At 42.8% G+C, this 22,286-nt stretch overlaps 1 protein-coding gene across 1 annotated transcript in view; it reads left to right on the plus strand.

The window, feature by feature from the left end:
* Positions 1-15,566, plus strand: part of PIK3AP1 (phosphoinositide-3-kinase adaptor protein 1) — a gene marked incomplete at its 5' end in the record, with an annotated part of 114,354 nt that extends 98,788 nt beyond the window's left edge. The window contains 4 exons of the mRNA XM_008575364.1: positions 1,674-1,829; positions 7,429-7,499; positions 8,591-8,709; positions 15,028-15,566. Of these exons, the coding sequence (XP_008573586.1) occupies positions 1,674-1,829; positions 7,429-7,499; positions 8,591-8,709; positions 15,028-15,085 (404 nt within the window). The remainder of the gene's footprint in view (positions 1-1,673; positions 1,830-7,428; positions 7,500-8,590; positions 8,710-15,027) is intronic.
* Between the last annotated feature and the right edge of the window lie 6,720 nt (positions 15,567-22,286).

Below are 22,286 nucleotides of genomic sequence, written 5' to 3' on the forward strand. Positions count from 1 at the left end.
TTCCCTTAAAAAGATGATTTCTAATAAAGTAGGTCAAAGCTGAGAGAGAAAAAATAAAGCATGACACTTGCTTGAGCTCGGAGACACCATGGCTCATACCCACGTGAGAGTGCACCCAGCAGTGCCCTGACTAAGTAGTTCCAAGCTTGGGTGGGAGCTCCCACCGCACAGCTGTAGCCAACAGAGTCCCAGGACATGAAAAAGATCCGTATCACACAAAGACCTGGGAGTTGGTTTGTGCATCTGGAACCAGAGTCTCTAGAATGAGGAAAGCTTGTGCCTACGTGAGGCAACAATTCACCCTTTTAAAATTCTCTGTGCAGAATGTTTGTTGTGTGACCTGGTCTGCCCTGTCCTCGCACTGCTCTTTCACACTGTTTAGTTTATCCATTTACCCTTCTCAGTGGATTTCTGGCTTTGGCAAGCAGAGCCACCTCTGCTCCTGGACTCTCTGAACTTCCTGCCACACCCGTCCCATTGAAGAGCAGAGGCGGAGGAGGAAGTGGGACCGTGAGATAAGAGCACACGTCCCCAGAAGCTTACACCTCTTTCACGCAGCTGACACAGAGCCCTGCCCCTGGGCTTGGTTGCAGCAGCTAGGGGAGCCCTGAGGTGGGAGCCTCCCACCCTCACACTTCCCTGAGGAGGAAGTTGGTGCCAGCACCCACAGATGTTTTCTTCTGCTCATCAGCAGGACTAGTTTTCTGCTCATAGAACCCAGGGGTGGAAATCTAGCGAGGAATCAAGACAGACCACTGGACAGGGCTAAGCCAGCAAGGCGGTCAGGTCAGCTTAGCTGGGCCAAGGACTCACCTCTTGTCACCACTGATCAGCCTTGCAAGTCCCACAGTCATCCACAGGCCTGAGGGACCTCCTTTCATTATCTTTCTGGGTCATTGCTGTCAGCGTGGCCCACCCACCCATTGTCCGTCATTCAAAAAGGGAGTGAAGGGAGTGAGAGACAGTATGGGCGGCTGAGAGCCTGTGTTCAAATCCCAGCTCTGCCAGCTGTACGACAAGGCTTGCTACTTCATTCCTCTGGACTTAGTTTCTGCTGGGAATGATGATAATAGTGTTTATTTCTTGGGTGTCATGGTTCAAATCCCAGCTCTGCCAGCTGTACGACAAGGCTTGCTACTTGATTCCTCTGGACTTAGTTTCTGCTGGGAATGATGATAATAGTGTTTATTTCTTGGGTGTCATGAGGATTAAATGAGCTATAAATATGGAAGCTCTTAGAACTCCCTGGTGCACAGGATAACATGTTATCTCAGTGGATGACGTACATAACCCTTCTCTTCAGACAACGGAATAATTCAGAGGGGTTAATGACTTACTCAAGTTCCACGGCTAGCTGGGGGCCCGAGCCTTTCTCTAATCCCTCAGGGAGCGCTTCTCTGCCCTTTCCTCACATTCCTCCATCCCTCTCTTCTGTCGCCCAGCAGTGGCCACACAGGATTCTGTGGAGTTTCCTTGCTGAAGAGCTGAAGGACCAATCTAAGGTCCCTTCCCCTCTGTTCCTCTTTTTTCTTTCCCCTCCCCTCTCCTCCCCTCTCCCTCAGGCTCCCTGCAGGCTCTGGCAAGGGAGGCAGGTGGAGAGGGAGCAGTTGAGTGGTTTGACAAATGACAGTCTGATATCTTGAAACTTATCCTTCTTTCCTCTCTAATTCCAGACTTGGAGATCACAGTCCCAATTAGGCACTCACAGCACCTGCCCGGGAAAGTGGAGTTCGGAGTCTACGAGAGTGGCCCCAGGAAAAGCGTCTTCCCCCCCAGGACGGAGCTCAGACGAGGAGACTGGAAAACAGACAGTACCTCCAGCACAGCAAGTGAGCAGCTGTTCAGGGGTGTCTCCACAGCTGGACTCCACCTGGCACCTTAGGGCCTTTGCATTCCGCTATGAGCCCAGGAGATCTCAAAAGGGCCTGATTTGGGTTTGAAAGGTGTAAAAAATGGGGAACAGTTGACCTGTGAGATTTGCTTTTTTTCAGCAGCCAAAGATCCTTTACACTGATATGCTCTGAAGCTAGGATGTATGATAATTATTATGCTATTCCCTTTATAAATAGCAAAACCTAATAATAATAAACATTGATTGAGCATTTATTATATGCCAAGTCTCTTCATAGTTTAATTCTCACAAAACTCTATCAGATAAGTACTATCACCTCTGTCTACCGAGAAGGAAACTAGAGGCTTAGTGCCTTGCCCTAGGATAACTAGCTAACATGGTAGAGCTGGGATTTGAATTCGGGCAGTCTGGATCCAGAGCCAAGACTGTTAACTACTATTCTTGCTGCTTCCTCAGCTGTGGTAAGGGGAAGGAAAGGGCACAAAGTCAGAAACATTAGAAAACAATGGACTCAAATTTGAGAATTCCACCTTTAAGGTGGGTTGAGGTTCTAATTAAGAAATGTCTTCCTTTTTGGCTTGAAAGCTTCAATAGGAGTCTGATTGCAATAGACAATACCTGCTGATGTGCAGGCAGGAGCTGGGGGCTTTGTTTCTCTATCGAGGGCAGTGTTAGCTGACTCCAGACACGCTGGCTTTTCAAGCCAAGTATGCAGATTTAGTTTCTCTTCTTTCATATATTTCAGTGTTAACAAAACATCTAGGAAAGCAATATAAGAGCAAGAGAGAAGCTGAATTTCAGGACTCATGGCTCCTTAAATGTCAAGCAGACAACCCCAAAATGAATGTTGGAGTAGGAAGGTCATCTAATCCAGGGGTTCTTAGTCTTTTCTGCATCACATATCCCCTTGAGAATCTGATATATGCTCTGGATCAATTTCCTAGGAAAATGAACATGTATGTGTCTATGTGCGTGCGCACACACACACAAATTTTGCCCACCCATGGACTTAGGTCAAGAACTTCTGAAATAGTTTCCCTCCTTACTTTATAGATGGGGTCTTTGCTACCCAGAGAGAGGCAGAATTCTGCCCAAGGTCACGCAGCCATTGAATGGCAAAGGTGGAAGTAGAACCCAGCTCTTCTCTCTTTCAGGTTAATAATGTTCCTGCTACCATTACTTGTCAAAACAAATCCAAAGCTTATCACAAAACTACATGGGAAGTCTAGACCAGACAGAAGAGAGAACTTCCCCTAACGTAATGGGGGTGGTAATGTGTGTCAACAGCCCCCCTGAGGCAATTTGAGAATTGTGACAAGTTCAGAAATGGGAGAGATTTTCCTGGGGTGGCAGAGGAAGCAAGGCGCAGGTGGCCCATCTCTCAGGCATGTGGGACGGAGGGGGAGCCCTCTCAGGGTGATGAGGGCCATGCACTCCAGGGCGTGGGGAGGCGAGCAACAGCTGGAAGTTTAACAAGACAAATGCAAAGTACGCACTTCAGGTGCAGAGTAATTGAAAACACTGTATGTGTATGTGTTACCTTGGGATAGCTTGGGATGACGACAAGAGGGAAAGAATAAACTGAATTTTAGCTTGTGCAGTGGTTTGTTGCCTTTGTTGCCCAGGGCTGGCTAGCTCATCTGGTCAGAAAATGTTATTGTACAGACTAATGGATTTCACTCTACTTTGTGGCTATAAACTGTATCCAGTTCCTGTTATCTATTGCTATGTGACAAACCATGCCAAAACTTAGTGGCTCGTAACATAACCATTTATTTATGCCTGATTCTACAACTTGGGCTGCACTCGGAGGGGATGGTTCATCTCTCCTCCATCTGGCATAAGCGGGGGTCACTCATGCAGTTGAATTCAGCTGTAAGCTCAGCTTGGGCTGGAACATCCAAGATGGCCACTCATCCTCCAGGGCTCTCTACATGTGGCCTTTATTTCAATAACCTGAACTTCTTATATGGCAGCAAGACGCAGAAAGGGAATATTCCAGGAGGATAAGCCCCAGTGTGCAAGTGCTTTATGAAGCTTCGGCTTCTATCTCACTGGCTATGTCACATTGGCCAAAACAGGTCACACGGCTAAGCCCAGAGTGCAGGAGGGAGGGAGCCATAGGAAGCATGGATACTGGAAAGTGAGGGGCATTTGGGGTCACTGTGGTTAGTCTACCATCTTGAAATTGATGATGATGATGATGATGACAATGATAGCTGCCACTATTAATCAAATGCTTACTCTTTATTTATTTATTTATTTTTTTTTGTCTCTTGTCTTTTTTTCCATGTCCGGCAACGGATCGCAACCCTCAGTGTTGCCCCCGTACCGGACCGGGGACCAGCAACGGGATCGCAAGCCTCGGCGTTGCTCCCGCACCTCGCTCAGCCAGTGAGCGGGAGCCGGTCTGTATGTGGGATCCGAACCCTCGGACGGGAGCGCCACCGCGCTTCCCAAGCGGCGCACTATCCAGTGCGCCACCGGGCCGGCCCTCAAATGCTTACTCTTTGTGGGCCCTGTGCCAAGCGTGTTACCATCTGATCTAATTCATTCTATACCACAATGTTGTGAGTTTCTAGATAAGGAAATGGAGACTTCGAGAGGTTAGGCAACTAGTCCTGGGTCTTTGGGCAAGTAAGCCAAGGGTGTCTGGGATACACATCCAGATCTTCCTGTGTTCTTAACCCTGGGGACATACTGCTTTTTGGAACTATTTACAAAAATATTTCCCAATGCAGGGAGGGAGAGTGAGGATGAGCCACCAACTGCCCCTCAACCCTCAGAATCACACCTAAAAACAGCACTGTCTTTACCATGGTGCAGCTATCATCTCTTGGGAATAGCAGAAAAACAGTTGCACGTTAAATCTAGTTATAACTAAAAATTTAAGCCCCAGATATTGTTATGTGTTATGTTTAAGTGTTAGTGTTATGTTTAAGAGAACAAGAGTTTCATTATAGAAAAACCGTTGACTTTCTCCTGGGTTGTCTGGCTTAAGTTCCTTAGGGCTCATGTTATATACATGGCCATTTTTTTCTGCAATCACTCGTCCACCACATATTGAGGACAGCTCTGTGTATACTGAGCTAGACTGTACACTGGAGACACAAAGGTGGAAAAGAACCAGAGCCTGTCTTTAGGGGTTTTGTAATAGAGGACAGAAAGTATGGAAATAGCATGAGTTAGATGATTGTCTGATACTTCTTCCCTAATGACAGAAGCCTGGAAGGAGTGGACACTGCTCTGCCTGCTACCAGCTGTGCAGCCCAGAGGGGATGTGGGCAAGCAGGTCATCAGCCTGGAGAGGGGAGGGGGCCAGGACAGTTGGACCAGGGGAGCCAAGGCTCGGAACCAAACGTTGGGGTTAAAGACTTAAGAATGCCAAGGGAAATGACAATGGGAGGTGATGAGTATGAATTTCCAGAGTCACAAAACCAGTGCCTATGACAACTTTTTACTTCCTGCTAGTGGATAACTTTTAAAATGAGTCAGGTTTATTGTAAGGGAATGTGATGGGTGGTGATGAATGATGTGGGGAGACTTAGCCACAAGGGATGGGCACCCACTGGCCCAAGTGGTCACTTTCATTTACTTTTTAAAAATTTACTTATCTTTTTCATTGTATTTGTTTGTGGGATACAGTTTGTTGTTTCAATACATGCATGTATTGCATAATGATCCAATCAGAATAGTTAGCATATCCATCACCTAAACACTTATCATTTCTTTGTGGTTCTAACATTGAAAATCCTCTTTTCTGGCTATCCTGAAATATATAATACGATATTATTAGCTATTGTCACCCTAGAGCACCAGAGCTTATTCTTCTTATCTAACTGTAATTTTTATGGGTCTATCAAGCTTTCCCCAGTCCCCATCCCCTCCCTTTCCCTGCCTCTGGTAACCTCTATTCTACTCTCTACTTCTTTTTTTTTTCTCTCTCTCTCTTTATTTTTCTTAATTGACTTATGATAATGTATATATTTATGGAGTACAATGTGATATTTGGGTACCTTCATACTGTGTGCGATGATCATATCAGCGCGCTTAGTATATTCATCACCTCAGACATTTGTCACCTGTTTGTGTTGGACAGTTCTTCAGCAAAGAAACATTCAACATCATTTCCACTAGCTGTTCAAAGGTACGCAGTACATTGTTGTTAGCTGTAGTCTCCCTGTGTTGCTATAGAACACTAGATCCCATTCTTCCTACCTCTCTACAAGTTTGTATACACTTACCACCTGAGAGGTCACTTTTAGTTGGGGGAATCTGGAGAGGTTTCTATAGCATCTGTCCTGAGCATTGGAGACTGAGGAGGTTTTAGACTTGTGGACAGGAATGGGCTGGGGGAGTGGGGAGAAAGGACCTTCTAGCCACGTGAACAGTGAGTGCTGTGTGTGGGTAACTGAATAGAAAGGAACAGGATCGCACGTTCCTGTATTAACAAACTCTGAATCCCCTTATAGATATATTTTGACACATTACTTTAAATTTTAAAATCTGCCCCAAGAAATGATCCAAAATTATAATCTTAACTTGCTCTTTTCAAGCTAACGTCTAAATTAATTAGGTAAAAGCTGATACCATAATAAAGTCAGAGCCAAGACTATTTACCTATAAACTAATATGATTAAAAGCTATTCTAAATTGAAATTCAGCAAACCTAAGATCTGGCAATACTGTTAGTGGCAATATTGATAAATAAAGTTAAAATCTCCTATTTGAGTTGAGGAACTCTACTCTTCCTCCTTCAGTGCTAGATCACCATGTGCCTGGGCTTGTTCTAATGTTGTGCTGTTCAGTACGGAAGCCATTGGCCATGAGTGGCTATTTAGATTTGTTAATTAAAACTAAATAAAATTTAAAATTCATTTCCATGGTTGCACTATCTACATTTCAGTCTAGCTACCTTATTGGATAGCATAGAGCAGAACATTTCCAGAAAGTTCTATTGGCTCACACTATTTTTATGATACGGGTGATAAATTCCCAACTCAAAAGCCTTGAGTGCCTAAATTCATACAGTCACATTTCCTACCACGAGCATAAATTACACTTTTGCATTTGTGCTTTGTATTTTGTTTTGGGTCAAACTGGTCCCTTAGTAGGTGTGTCTGCATGTATGATACATGCATGTGTTTGCTATAATTCCCAGATAAGAAAAAACTGCAGCAACAAAATTAGTTTGCATATTTTAGAAATAGCACTGAACAACTGAGAATCAGAGTACCCTGCTTCCTCATCTGTCAAATCGGAACGCCGATACCAAACAGGATTTTCATGGGGATTAAGTGGCAGTCAAGGTTTTAACGCATTTAACATGTGGTAAGCCCTCAATAAATGGTAGCTATAAAGCCAAAAATGGTCACCAAACAGTAAATTGTTTGTTCTATGCTGAAAGAAAAACTGAACTCTAATAAAATGGAATAAGATGAGCACATTTTGAAGAATCCTGTATTCACAATATATGTATTGTTTCTATCAGTAAAAATAAGTAAGTGCTAGAGTTCTGCATTTTATTTTAGCCTGACAGAATCCACCGTTTGGCTGATTTTATTTCTACACTTTAGGCAGTGTGAGTAACCGATCCAGCACCCGGAGCCTCCTCAGTGTGAGCAGCGGGATGGAGGGGGACAATGAGGTGAGAGCGGGGACCCCCACCCCCGTCTGTATTGTCCTAGGGGTTGTTTCATGCAAGAGATAGAAATTCAGGTGAAAAAAGCCAGACACAAAAAGATATATTATAGGGTTCCATTTATATGAAATAGCTAGAATGGGCAAATCCATAGAGACAGAATGCATATTGGTGGTTGCCAGGGCTAGAGGGAGAGGGGAATTGGGAGAAACTGCTTAATGGTCCTGGGGTTTCCTTTCAGGGTGAAGCAGATGTTTTGAGAATAGATAGAGGTGTTGCTTGCACATCATTGTGAATGTCCTCAGTGCCACAGAATTGTTAACTTTAAAATGGTTAGTTTTATGTTATGTGTATTTCATCTCTATAAGAAGGGAGGGAGGGAGGGAGGGAAATAGATACCACTCAGACTAGTTAAGCCAAAAGGGGCATCTGTGGGAGGGAGCTGGGTGAGTCTGGGGGAATCCAGGGACAGGAATTGTGCTCGGGGCATGGATTACGAGTGCGATGCATGCCAGAGGGAGCTGAGGTCACTGCTCCATGTGTCCCAGGGCCAAAAGCTCTTTGGTCTCTGCATCTCTGTGCATATCTGATTTCTTCTTTTCTCACACACTGCCTTCTTCTGCTTCTCCACGTGTAGAGTGACACAGTCCCCAGAGAACTACAAGTCCCCTGAGCAGAAGTAAATTGCTGCTTTAGGATGAGGCCCAGTTCCAAGTTGGCCTAATTTGGGTCAGCGTGTCTACCTTCTTCCAGTTACCAGTGCTGAGACAAGCAGGAGGAGCCACATAGGTCACTACCAACTCCAGGGATTCCTGAGAAAGAGACCCAGGGAGGAGGTTTCTAGCAAGCTCCTAGGTGATGCTGATGTTGATGGGCTGCAGACCACAGTCTGAGCAGCAAAGATTTAAAGGTTGGGCAACTAATGACAATTTGAGCCAGATTGTGTTCCTTGGTGACTTCAAGAGGACACTATCAGTTTGTGAACAGCCTTCAGCCAAAGCCTAAGTAGGGCTGAGGGGCTTTTGGGATATGGGTGTCCAACTACACTGGTTGCTTAATGTAATTGTCACCTTTCTTTCTCATCTTGTTTGCTGTAGGATAATGAAGTCCCCGAGGTTACCAGAAGTCATAGTCCAGGCCCCCCACAAGTGGACGGAACACCCACCATGCCCCTAGAGAGGCCCCCCAGGGTGCCTCCTCGAGCTGCCTCACAGAGGTACGTTGAAGCTGATGTGACATTTTTTCCTCACTCTCTGCATTCTAGAGGGGAGTCAGATTTGGGGACATTTGTGATCTAAGAATGATTTCAAGAGCTAACTGAAATGCCTACTTTTGACACATTTCAGTATGGATGCTTCATTAATGTAGGTGATGCATTATTTGGTTGCGAAGACCTTAAATATCAAATGCAATATTTCATAAACGAAGTACGTTGGTAAATGTCAACGTTTTAAGCAATTTTATCTGTCTGGTTAGAATTCAGCTCCCTAATAACTAATCCCCTTGGCTGTCCTGTGGGGACAGTGCCTTTTGAGGAAGAAGCGCTAAGGAGTTGGAAATGAAAGTAAAGGAGAGAGGTGGCCTCGGATGGTGGTATCGAGCATGGTTTGAGAGCCACCCTACTGGGTTCACGTCTCTGGCAGCCACTTGTGAACTTAGATGAATTATCTGACTTTCATGTGCCTCAATGTCTTTGACTGTGAAATGGGGATGGAAAGAGACCTTCCTCACAGAGTCATGAGGATTGGATTCTTGGCCTATAGTCAGAGCTCAACTTTAAGAGTGATTTTTTGTACAGGAGAGGAGTAAACACCTGGAGATTTGGAGGTGAGCATCAAACTAAAGAGTTTAACTGATTTACTGGGCTCTGATGTACATCTGTGTTATTGGGTCCTTGGGCCTCTGGTAGGAACCTTTCTATGGTCTTGTGGAGTAATGGAAAAAGTGGTCAAAGCTAGCTTGTCTGTCTGTCCATGCAGAAAGGAGCCCTTGGGAATAAAAGCCTAGGCTTGTCTTAGGAGTTTAATTCTTTGATGTTTAAAATATAAGGTATGTTGGGGGAGGGGAGATGGATAAGAAAGGAGGAAGCTTTTTTTTCCCCCCAATCAAGGTTTTTTTTTTTCATTTTGAAACTTTAACTTAGATGAAGCTCATCAGTGGAGTTTGTTCAGAAACTGCAGAAAGAAGATCTTTCTTCCAGTCTTCTGGAAAGAGAGCCTGACTCTATGCTAAGGAACTTTCCATTTCTCCCTTTGCTATTTTCCACTTTTCCATGTGCTCCCAGCAGCAGTCATAAACTGACACTTGCTACCCAAACGTGCCACAGCCCCAAGCTGCAGCACGCTCACCAGGCATGTTTCACTGGTATAAACGAGAGGGCATATATTAGAATATTAGTCCCAGAAGGAGTCTTAGCAATAATCTCGTCTAATGCCCTGAATTTGCAGTATGTTCTATTGCTTGAAAATTATTGTATAGTTGGTGATTGGGGAGGGGGCTTACCACGAGAGATTATGATAATAGATGCTATTATTTACTGAGAGCTTACTATGTAGCAGGTAGTATGTTAAACTCACTAAACGCATTATCTCATTTAATTATCTTCACAACCCTAAGAGGTAGATATTTAATTTAGTATTATCCTATTTTGCAGATGTACAAACTGGGGCTTGAGATTGAGTTGAGACTTGCTCTGTGTGGCAAACCTGGGTACACATGACTCCAGGACCTAGTTTCTTAATCTTTGTGTTACACCTGTCTAAGTAAGTCTAGGTTTTGGGGGAGGAGATCCAAGATCCAAGACCTTTTATTCCTGAAGTTTGCAGACTTTGAAGGCAGTTGTCTAGTTGGACCAAGATAAAAATGTTGTAAGTCTTGAAACTATAGCTAAAAAGATTCTGTGGAATTTTGTTAATGGAAGAGAAAAAGGGAACAACCAGGGAAAGAGGTTCCAAAAATTAAAGGATAGAAACTGGGATGCATTTAAATGTGTAAAAAGAGATGGCAGATGAATTATTTGCGGAGTCTGGAAGCATGTTGTGATAAGGATGGGGAGAGAAAAGGAGGAAAACATTTTTTACTAAGGAAGCAGTGTTTGCAAAGAAGTCTGTAATTAATAGACTTGGGTGCATTTTTGGTGTGAAAAAAGATTTGCAAGTATGCAGTTGTTTTGTAAGTGTGTATGCAGTTTTCATGATAAAATGAGAAGATCTTTGAGCAAAGAATAAAACAAGCCTCTCTCCTGAATGGCTTCAATGCTTGACCTACTTACAGACGGGAGGGGAGGCTGACCTTGGTGTCCTCAGCTCCACTCTCAGGTCTGGAAATTAGCATGTTCTCTGCCCATGTTCTCCTGAACCCCCCTCCTCTCTCAAGCAGTGCTGGGGGTTGCAGCCTCCATGCACTCACCGTGCTGTCCCAGTGCTGACACATTCCTCTGCTTACTCTGTGTGCTGTCACCAGAGCTTGAATTGCCACCAGGAGACAAAAACTCCCAATCTCCATCTCCAACTAGGCCTTCTCTTTCCTACTGTTGACTGGAGATCTTCACTCAGATGTCCCACAGATATCTCAAACACAGCTTGTGCAAAACTGAACTCATCAGCCCGCCTACATTCTCTGCCCAAACTGCCTTCTTCTCATGAGGTCCCAGTGTAGGATAGCAGTACCATTCTCTCCATTCCCAAGCCCCAGGAGCCATCCTCGACTCATGCCTCCCCTGCAGCTCCCACGTCCAGTGTGTCTCCAGGTCTGTCCGTGCTGCTGCCCTTTCAGCTCTCAGCTCCACCCCCTCCTTTCCATCTGCCAGTCACCAAGTTCACCCCTGTAGGCCCACACTTACCTCCATACCTCCAGTCAGTCCCTCCTCCACACTGCAACCGGAGTGCACATTCCAGAACAGAAATAGCTGATGAAGTCATTTCCTGGAATACAGGCTTCAAATCTGATTCTGTATATTTTAGTATGCTCTGGTCCTGCCTACCCTCAAGTCCCACCCCTCTCCTGTATTCGCCTATGCTCCACCCCTTAAGAATTCCCACTGAGCTGTACTATTTCATACTGTTTTTTTTGCCCAGTCTGTTCCTTTGGCCTGGAATGCTGTCTTCCTACTCCTTTCTAATCTCTACTTAGAAAATTCCTACTCAGTCCACACATCACCTCCTCTGTGAAGCCTCTGATGTTTCCATGCAGAGTGAGTCTTCTTCTGGTTTCCCAAACACCTCTATTATAATACATTCCATGTTGCAACCCTGTTTACATATCTGTCTTGTCAAGTGAATGGTGAACCTTGTGAGAATAGAAGCTGTTTTTGATTTTTGAATCTTTTTCTATGATCCCCAGTGCCTGGCACAGTAACTAGCACACATTTGGAACTTCATAAATACTTATTGTATAAATGAATGAATGGATGGGTGGATGGATTGGTACTGCTTGAGTTGGACTTCCTAAGCTTATAAACAATTAGCCATCAAGTTATCTACCATGGTGTAGGGGGTTATAGATAGTGGAAGGAGACTTCACACTTCCACTTGCTGTAAGTTCCTAGTATATTTAGTGGAAGAAACAAAGAAAAGGAAGGCAGAAGGTGATAGGAACAGGAGTAGATGCATTATACTTTTGCGTGGCATTTCTCTTGCTCCTTCAGGTAGGCAGCTGACAATATCATGCTCTACATTGATAAGATCCTGTGACAGTTGGGAAAAAAAAAGCCAAATTCTTGCTGAGTGATTGCTTCTTTGTTCTGGAGCTTATTTTGCCTTTGACGAGTGGTTTGCCTATCACAAACAATCTATGCACCACCTAATCAGAACACACTTCTGGGGTCTGGCTGGTTAGCTCAGTTGAATAGAGCACAGCCTTATAACACCAAGGTCAGAGGTTCAGATCCCTCTACGGGCCAGCGACTCTCCACCCCCTGCCTTAAAAAGAACATACTTCTGAAGGCCTCCTGTAGTACCAAGAGTTAATCCTTTAGAGGCTTAGTGTAAAGAGGTCTGTGGAGTCTCTAGCAGGGACTAGAGAGGTCAGAGAACAAGACAGAGGCTGTTAGAGAAGTTAAAAGAATATTTTAAACATTTTAAAACTTGTGTATGACAGCACAAATGCATACGAGCTAAAATAACAGCCCTACTTTAAAAGAACACTAACCAACATCAGGATTGCTGAGTTCTTGAACCAAACTCATCATCACTGAGACCTCACCCTGAACTGGGAGGAGGAAGCAGCCAGTGCCCAGGATGGTCGTGTCTTCAGCTCCAGCTTCCCAGTGTCCTTTTACCTCCCTGGTCCTGATACATCTCTAATCTCAAATCCATTTCACTGAGATGGAGCTTCCAATCTTTAGCTAGAGTTGTTCCTCAGAATGAAACATAGAGATGGTACGTATGCTTTATGCTCACCCTAACTGCACTTTGGGGCAGCAGAAAGAAGAAGAGAGGCTGGAAGGGAATCGTGACTTGTTTGTAGTGGCAGATAAAATGTAAGGCTCACGGGGCATACATGGGGAAAAGATCTCAGAACAGATCTTTCACGATCATAATAAAATCATTAGCTTTATTTCTTGAGTGCCTACTCTAAGCCAGAAGCTGTGCTATGTACTTTCCAGTTGTCACCTCCAAGCCTCACACAGTACTCCAGTGTAGACATCTTTACCTCTGTTTGGCAAATGAGAAAACACTTTCAGGGAAGCTGCACTTGCACACATGGAGATGTGCTCATAAATGTCTCTGCTGTACATTCCCATGGGTTCTGAACTTCTCCTATCAAACACTCAGTACAGCTCACTGATTTTGCCTGTTGTCTGTCTCAGCTGCACATTTACAGCATCTTGAGGGTTGGACTCATGCCCATCTTACTTGCTGTTATATACCACACACAGGAGTAGATGCATAGTAGACAAATGTTTGTTGAGAGAAAAGGAAAAAAGGAAGGAAGGAAGGAAGGGAGAAAGGAGAAAGGAAGAGAGGGAGGGAAAGGGAAGGGAAAGGAAGGTTGCCTAAACCTGCTCAGGTAATGAATACTGTTACCCGACTGTCCTTCGGCTCTCTCCTATAAGCCCACAGTTTGTGGGGCAGGCTGAGGAGAAGGAAGGAGACAGACCATCCATTTGTTTTTGTTGGATGAAGCTCAGTCACTCACAACCACACAAAACCATCTATTCCTGGGGAGCAGAGCAGGGCCTCCTGAGGATGTCTGTGGTCATTCTTTTTTTACTTCTGCCTCCCTTTCTTATTCCTGGGACAGCACCTCTTTCCCCAATTATTTTGTCATTTCGCTGACCTACACAAAACTTGCATTCAAAAGACATTTAATAAATGTTTACTCATTCACTCAGTCCTCAAGTATGCAACTCCAGGGTAGTGTGGTTCAATTACAGCACCTGACAAAGGTCTCTTTCTTGACTTATTGACTTGCTTCTAAGGAAATTAAATATTGGTTTTATAGCACACACGTGGAAATGCCATCTGCAGTCGTTGAGCCTATCTGTAAACACACTCACCCTAGTCTACCTGGAGTGTCATTTAGGACCATTCAAAAGCTTTCCAGAATAAGATAAGAGGGGCTTCTGGGAAAGCACATTTGGAGTTGAGATAACACTTAGTGATACCAAGAGGAAGTAGTCCTAAGAAGCAGGCTTGGAATTTCTCAGTTCCTTTTTTAGTAGACCTCTCTACTCCAGTGTGTCTCTGGCTTGGCTGCCTATTAGAATCTTTGGTATTTTAAACTACAGGTTTTATTATTATTTAGGCCTGACAAAGTCAACGGATCAGGAGATGATTCACAGATACCAAGAGGAGGGGACATGCCATACCACAGGGGGCCACATGGGGAAGCACAGGGTTAGAAGGCAGAGGGAGTGAGGGAAAATGTGGGCAAGAGCTTGTATTGTGGTTTCCATGGGAAGAAACAGGTGAGGTAGGGTAAGAAGATTTAGGAATGGCTAGTTTGGATAATTTCAGTGGGCTCTGGAGCACAGGGCTGTCCCTTGTTTTCTGGTACCAGGCTCTGGAGTGATAGGGCAAATGGACAGTGACTCTGAGTGTAACAGCCCCATAAAAGGGGTGGTTGAGGTATGGGTCTGAGTTGGTTGGTTTGCATGTGAAAGGCATGCTTGTTGCTTGCAGGCAGGCAACTTGTTTGCTACCTCTGGGAATTAGCTTACCCTAGGAGGGTCAGCAAGGCCCCAAGATGACAAAGCATCAGAAAATAAAAGGCTTGTTTAATACAACTCGTTGGCAGAGGAACACTATTAACATTTTTGGTGCTTGAGCCCTGTCATCTAGAGATTATGATGAAGTGGGTCTGGGATGGAGCCTGGGAATTAGGATGTTTAAGAGCTCCACTGGTGATTCTAATGTGCAGCCAGGATGGGGAGCCAGGATTGTATGTCACTCAGAGGTCCATATGTGTGTCCAGTCTCAATTAAGGAATGTGTCTTGTGCATAGTATACCAAGTTTGCAACAAATTGTGGATGCCAAAGAACTATTTAATTGAATTACTTTTTAAATAGAGTTGCTTTATCTTTCATTTCAGGCCTCCAACCAGGGAGACCTTCCATCCTCCTCCACCTGTTCCCCCCAGAGGTCGCTGATTCCACCTTCTAACGCCCGCCTACTTCAGGAATTTAAGGCTGTTAATGATGTCTTCATGTTGAGTTTTATGGCATGACTGCTGACCTTAAGATCCACTTTTTGCTGATATTGTTGCAGCTTTGCTAGTTTGGACTTTCCTTGAAGAAGACATTATGAAGACATCATACAGAAGTGAAAAACTAAGGGCATTTTTCACTATGGCCAAGTACATTGATCCATATACTTGTTTGCCAAAAGGATGAAGACTTAATCAGAGTACTTACCTCTAATTTGCCATATCAGAAGCCTAAAAAGATTGATTAGAAATGTACCTTACAACTGGTTTTACTGAAATGTACTTACATTAGTCCTTACATATTTGCTAGTCTGGCCTAATTTCTTGAAGAGGTTATAGGATTTATAGTATACAAGTAAAGATATGTCCTAATTTGTAAATAATTCTTCCACTTTTCTGTATATTCAGGAGGGTGTTTAAGTGCTAGGGCTGATCACATACAGCAAACTGAAAAAGCCTTTAAAGGGGGATTAGTACTAATTCCTCTTATATAGAAGGCAAATCTGAGGTTCCACAGAAGTCTGGAACAAAGAGTACTCAGTTGATTAGAGGAAGAAGTGGGTCTAAAATCTGGGCCTGCTGATTCTAGGACACTTTCTATTTCTGAACAGCCAATTCCTCTCTCTCTGAAGAAATGCCCAAAAGTAGAAATTTCATCATTGACTGACTACAGCCTTTTGGAAGTTTCCTTTTTCCATATCTTCCAGGCATGGGACTCCCAAGTATTTTTTTCAGTTTGGGCATTTATACTTCAGAATGCTTTCAGAAGAGAGATGTTTCAAGGAAACACCTAAAAATGGTTGGTAACCAGAAAATTGTGATGCTAGAGACCCCGTTTATTGCTCAATAGCCCGTTTAGGTCTTAGATCTGGCTATCGAGAGAGGAGGATTCTTGACTTTTTCTCTGCTGCGGGGTCTGAAGAGGAAGAAAGAACCTAAAATAGAAATAGTTATCTATTTCCTTACACACTTATTCTTAGTACCAGGTTTGGTACATCTGTTTGAGCAGAGAATGTAGAGCCTTAAATATGTCATGAATTTTGAGTCCCTGGCACATAAATCTACCTTCAAAGCATAAGTCCTTAATCATACCTAGACATACAGTAAAATTAGCATCAGAACTATTTCTTTAAAAAGTATCAGAAATCTGGTTGTTTCCTATGAAATTACTCTCCATACTACACAGATATATAAAAGCCACACTGTTAATGATCCATTTATGTACAGTTTTATTGGGTCCTTTTCTAACGATTAAAGGTTCTTTCTCACTCTTATTCCTCAGTCGAACAAACAAGTCTTATTGAAGTTAGCTTCTGGAGTCTTGGGGTTATTTTATTTTACTTTCTTCTGATGTAAGATACCCTGTTGGCTATGTCCATCATCAGGGGATTTGTACAAGTTATCCTGTACAAGGCCTGGTACATGTAGCCATTCTGCAAGTGTTCCTCCAGTGGTCCCTTTACTCTCCTTGCCACTTAACTTGGGAGAAATAGGGGAATGTGAGACAAAGAGAACAAGCAATTACAATGTTGGTATAATTGTCCTCCCTGTTATTTATAAACAGTCTCCATCTCAAACACATTTGATTTTGACAAAAGTGACACTTTTTTTTTTCACATTCAATACCTCTAAGCCCCCTTTTGGATGCCAAATTTAGATTTTTGTACATTCTCTGATGAACAAGTCTTCAGATCAATAACATGGCAAAACCTACTACAAGCCAATGGTGTTAGCATCTTTGTATGCAAATCACTGTTTGTGCAATATTTGAATATTTTAATGCATTTTATTCTTATATGAAAATATGTGGAAAACATAAAATTGAAAATGCTGTTGAAAGGCCTGGTTCTCATGAGTGTGACACTTGTCAAAAGTGGCACATCTAAGCCCTTATTGGTTGTTTACTGATCATCCAAGCTGGTTGGTTTTATGTAAAAGAAGACAATGAAAGAATTTAGATGAAACACTGGGAAGATGTTATCAAAAATATCTCTAATAGTGAGGTACTATTGTTCATTCTCTACAAACAACCATTTATTTATAACATAAATTTATTCAACTTCCACATACTCAACACATTTGTAACACATTTTTAGGAATACAGTATGTAACAAAATCATGGATTTGCCATTCCATGCAGATCAGAAACTAAACGATAAGCTGATGTCCAAAGAGACTATTAAAAAGTTTTCTATATGATGCTTTGGGAGACGGCACTGCTGCCATATTCTTCCCCAAGATTTTTACAAACTGGCTCAATAGAATGTGAAGCTATTGGTCGGATTCTCTGCCACTGCCTTTGCTTCTAACTGTAGAAGCTAAATTGTCCTCCAGTTCCTAGGTCAGCACTGTTCCTTCATCTTATATTAAAATCTGAGAGCAGAAAACCCAACTATATAACCAACAAAGTATGAAAACTAAGAAACTATGAACAAGAGGTTGGTGTTGCAATAAAATAATCTAATTTGACATATTTAATGATGAGAATAATCTCTAATGCTTTGTCATAATTATGCAAAGTGGTAATATATAGATGACTTCAGTGAATATTTTCACAAGTTATGCTAAGTTACCCTTCCTCCCCTCCCTTTTTTTGCTTTATTATTAAAAAAGAGAGGTCCTAGTCAATCCTATATCACCTCAATATCTGGGACTTTTAGGTCCCTCTCCCATATGTCCCAGGTAGTAAGTTGATTTTCTGTGCTTCTCCTTCAAATAATAGTGTGTAGTTTTGCAGCTGGTTGGTGGAGGAAGCATTAATAACATTTATTTCTGAGAAAGACAAGTGGTTAATTTGGATAATTCTAAAAGATTCACCCTAAACATCAATCCTCAATTTTGAGGAATCTGCCTGTATAGATATTTTCTTTGGTTTGATAAATAAATTGTGTTCTCTTAATTTCCAAGCAAGTTATTAAGACTATAAAATAGTCTTCTTCATTCATTCCTGCTGGCCAGATACTACATTCACCAGGGTGGGGAGAGGATGAGTGGGAGGTCGAAAGATGTATTTCGAATTCTTGAGGCACAACTCAGAATTCATTTTCTCATAGCAACCATAAAAAATAGGTTCCTAAGCTAGCCCACCAAAGCCCATTCAACCCACAATATAGGAAAAAATGTCTTAGCTATCTACACAGTAGAAATTAGCATGGTGTAAGGAAGACAACATTGGTTTGGAAGTCAGGAAACCTAGTTTTTATTTTGGTCAGCTATTAATTTGATGAGTTCATATAACTTGACTACTTTGGTCCGTGCTTCATCATTTATGAAGTGGAGAGTTCTGTGTTTCGTAATACTTGAGGTCCCTTTCAGTCTACAAGTCTAAGTCTGATGCAAAGGGTATGGAACCCCTCATTCGGAAGAAGAAGGGAGGGAGACAGCCTTACTGGAGTTACACCTAATTGGCAAGGATCATTTTATTATGTGGCAGCTGCTGTTCCTTGCCCTGTATCATTGTTAGATCAGTTTGAAAACAGAGAGATAACTGGCCGGGCACAAAAAAACCCACCAAAAACACACAAAAATAAAACCCCCCAAAACCAAAAAACAACTGAGAGACAGTGAAATAGGAAACACCCAAATAAAGTAATGGCTTTAGTTGCTCCTTGGTTCAAGAATCAAGTGTTTTAAGTGATGGCTTCCTAAAGAAAGAACTCAGAGCAATCATAAAGTTGTTTGGTGTCTAAAACGTTTAAGCTAGAACAGAAAAGGTAGAGGTGGAAAGTGGCAAATAGCAATAGAAGGACTGTCCCTTTTCTTAATAACTGGCAAGATAAACATAACAAAGTAGAAAGAAGAAATAGAATTTCAAAGAAAAGGTAGCTGATGATAGAAATCAAAAGATATGTTGTCACCCATACCCCAAGACTTGATGATCATGTTTACTCAGAATGAGAATAAAAAACTGAAAGTGTGGTTTTCTGGGTCGCTTACTCATCATAAGCTTTTTAACCAAAATTGAGTCTTATTAGCACTACCATAGCAAAATTCTGTACAGCCATTGGGGGAGGTAGATATCTCCTTAAACTAGCATTACCCCTCCCCCCCCATTTTGGTGTCAGAGAATGAGGTCATTAATATAGATGAAGAAACTGTGGAAATAAGATATTTCGATATTTTTTACTTCCTGGTGCGGCAAAACCACCTTAATTTTGATGGTGCCCCTTAGCCCTGTTATGTAGCCTTGAAGTCATCAGTTTCCAAGTACAGTCTTAATAACAGAGGTATGTTCTGAGGAATGCATTGCTAGGTGATTTCGTCTTTGTACAAACATCATAGAGTATACTTACACAAACTTATAATGGTATAGCTTACTACACACCTAAGGTATATGGTATAACCATTATAAACTTATGGGACCACTGTCGTATATGCAATCTGTCATTATGCAGCCTGTGACTGTATCTTTGAAGCCACACTTCTTTCCCTCTAATAAGTTACTTTGTCTCCTATTCCTTCTTTCTATATCAACTGTTACCAAACTTTTTACACCTAATACCATTTATTAGCATCATTCCCCTAGTACTTACCAGAGTTCCTGGAACATACATGCTCCATATAGTCGTTGAATTAATGGCCCTACATGCTTTCCCTCCATTAAATGTTACCAAACATCCCACTGAAGTAGGGCTTCCCCTTCTCTCATTGCCCAGTGTTCAAATACTGACAGTCAAACGTTTGCACAGTTGGGCACATTTTGTGCAGTTTTTTTGAACACTGTCACGTCCATTCTGTTGTGTGTGTAAAATTTTCTAGTTTTAAGTCTACTCTCCCCAAATGAATACTTTATACTTTTTCTTGTGTCCTCCCCACCCCACCCCCCCAAGCATTTGCCAGTCCAGTGCTCCCCACAACACCCAGCAGATGCTCACTGCCTCAGATCTGTGGAGGCTGGTGATGGATATTTAAGCAAGAAGCTACTTGTCCCTCTTAATGCAGCACTTAATACTGCTTGTTCTTCAATTGCCCATCATCACTTCATTCAAAAGCAGTAATTATTCATTCACAGAGCATTCACGGAGCTTCCACAATGAGCAAGTCATTGTGCTAGGTGCTCTGGAGGCTATACAAAGATGTATAAGATGCCTCTTCTGATTTCTATATCAATTACTGGTGTATGATTCATTCAGCAATTAGTCAGGTACTGCCTTGTGACATCTCCTAAACTATTAGAAAGCATTCTTTAAATCCCGGTATACTATTTGACTTTTTACTTATGTCTTCATTCATTCAGCAAATAGTTGTTGAATGTCTATGACGTGAAAAGCACTATCACAGCAGCTGGGACAGATGTAAAGATAAAAAGATGATAATGCCTGCCAAAAAAGATCAGAATGTAGTACAGAAGAGGAAATGGGAATAAACAATTATGACATAACATACAAAATGCTATTGGAATCTCAAAGAAGGAAAGCTCAGCCTCCCAAGGGCATCATGCAAGGTTTCACTGAAAAGGTGCTAATTCAACTAAGCCTGGAAGGATAGTATCTAATGGACAAAGTGAAGCAGGGCATTGTAGATAAAGGGAATATTAAGCGCAAAGGCACGAAGGTGTAAAAGAACTTGGTATATTTTGGAAATACACGTGTGAAGGCAGAGCATACAGATTGGTGGGTGGTAAAGTTGGAGAGACAAATTGGGGATCTATTGTGCAGGTGCATGTTAACAGGCTAAGGAATTTGGAGTTTATCCTTTAGCAAGGAATTTTTTCTCCCTGATTATATACATAGTATATGCTTGCTGTAAAAAACACTCAAACACAGGCATGTACAAAGTAGAAAGTTAACCACTGGCAATGGTTTGAGTTGTAATCTTCCAGGTTATTTTCTACAGGTAGATTAACATTATCATTTAAAATAGAATTATACTCTATTTTAAACTTTTTTCATTTAAAAGTAACTCTTGGATATGATTCCATGCTAATACATGTAGATCTATTTCATTTTTAAAATGGCTGTACAGGGTGGACCGATTCTGGAACCCTACTGCCTGGGTCTGGTCTTTCAGTAAGCCACTTTAACCTCTCTGTGCCTCACTTGTAACAGGAACATACTAACAGTACCTGTTGCAAAGGGTTTTTGTGAGGATTAAATGAGGCAATACATTTTGTAAAGAGTTCAGAATAGTTTCTGGCAGATGAAAACCTTAGTGGTGATTCCATGATTTATTTACCCAATATTCAAGGATTGTGTTCAACCAGAGAGTGATATAATCTGGTTTCTTTTCAGAAAGATCACTCTGGCACCTGCTGGGGATGATAAGCAGCGAGGGTGGGAAGATTGGTGGCAGGGATCTTCCTGGGAGACTTGCAGTATATAGTGATGAGAAAGATTGCCTGTTACTGGCAGAGGAAGGAGAGGAGAAATGAACTCTTGAGACATCTTTAAGAGACCAAATGCTAGAACTTGTTGCCTGCTGATGGTTGAGAGGAAGAGACAATCTGAGGACAATTTCCAGATTTTTGGCTTACAGAACAGTGTATGTAGATGGTGGTGCCATATTCATGTACTTATTTGACACATTTTTTGAGTCCCTACTAGGATCTGGCACTGTTTCTAGACACAGGAAATACGGCAACAGGATCTCTACTCTGAGGAGCTTACCATCTTTTTGTGGCAAGTACAACAAATAATAAGTGAACAAATAAATGAATTTCAACCTAGCCCAGTACTTCTTGATTGAATAGTAGGGGTCCAATAAATAAATAAGGTCCAAATGACTTTAAAGCACGTATCCAACCCTGTGCAAGTTTAACAATCTCCCATAACGATGACTGCAGGAGCCTGTGACTCATTCGCGACGGTAGACGAGTGCCTGGAAAGTGTTATTTGGGTTGCCCTCCCAAGCTAGAGAGGCGGCAGCTCAGACGACCAGCCCCATTTCGCTGCCAGGGAAAGTTACGCGTTTTGGCCAAGATCACACAACCCGAAGGGCCGGGACGCGGCCGAGGTGAGGGCCAGGCCATCCGAGAGGCGCGAGGTCCGGCCAGGCCCGACGTCGTCTGTACGGCGCCTGCCTGAGTGCCCGCCGGCCCGGCCGGGCCACCGCTTCCGGGACCCAAGGGGTGCCCGGCGGGGCCTGCAGGGCGGCGCGCGGGATGCGGGAGGCCGAGCGGAGCCCTCTGCCGCGCGGCGGCGGTTACG

Source organism: Galeopterus variegatus, unplaced genomic scaffold (assembly GCF_000696425.1).
Source record: "Galeopterus variegatus unplaced genomic scaffold, G_variegatus-3.0.2 Scaffold1175, whole genome shotgun sequence".
Classification (NCBI taxonomy): Eukaryota; Metazoa; Chordata; class Mammalia; order Dermoptera; family Cynocephalidae; genus Galeopterus; species Galeopterus variegatus.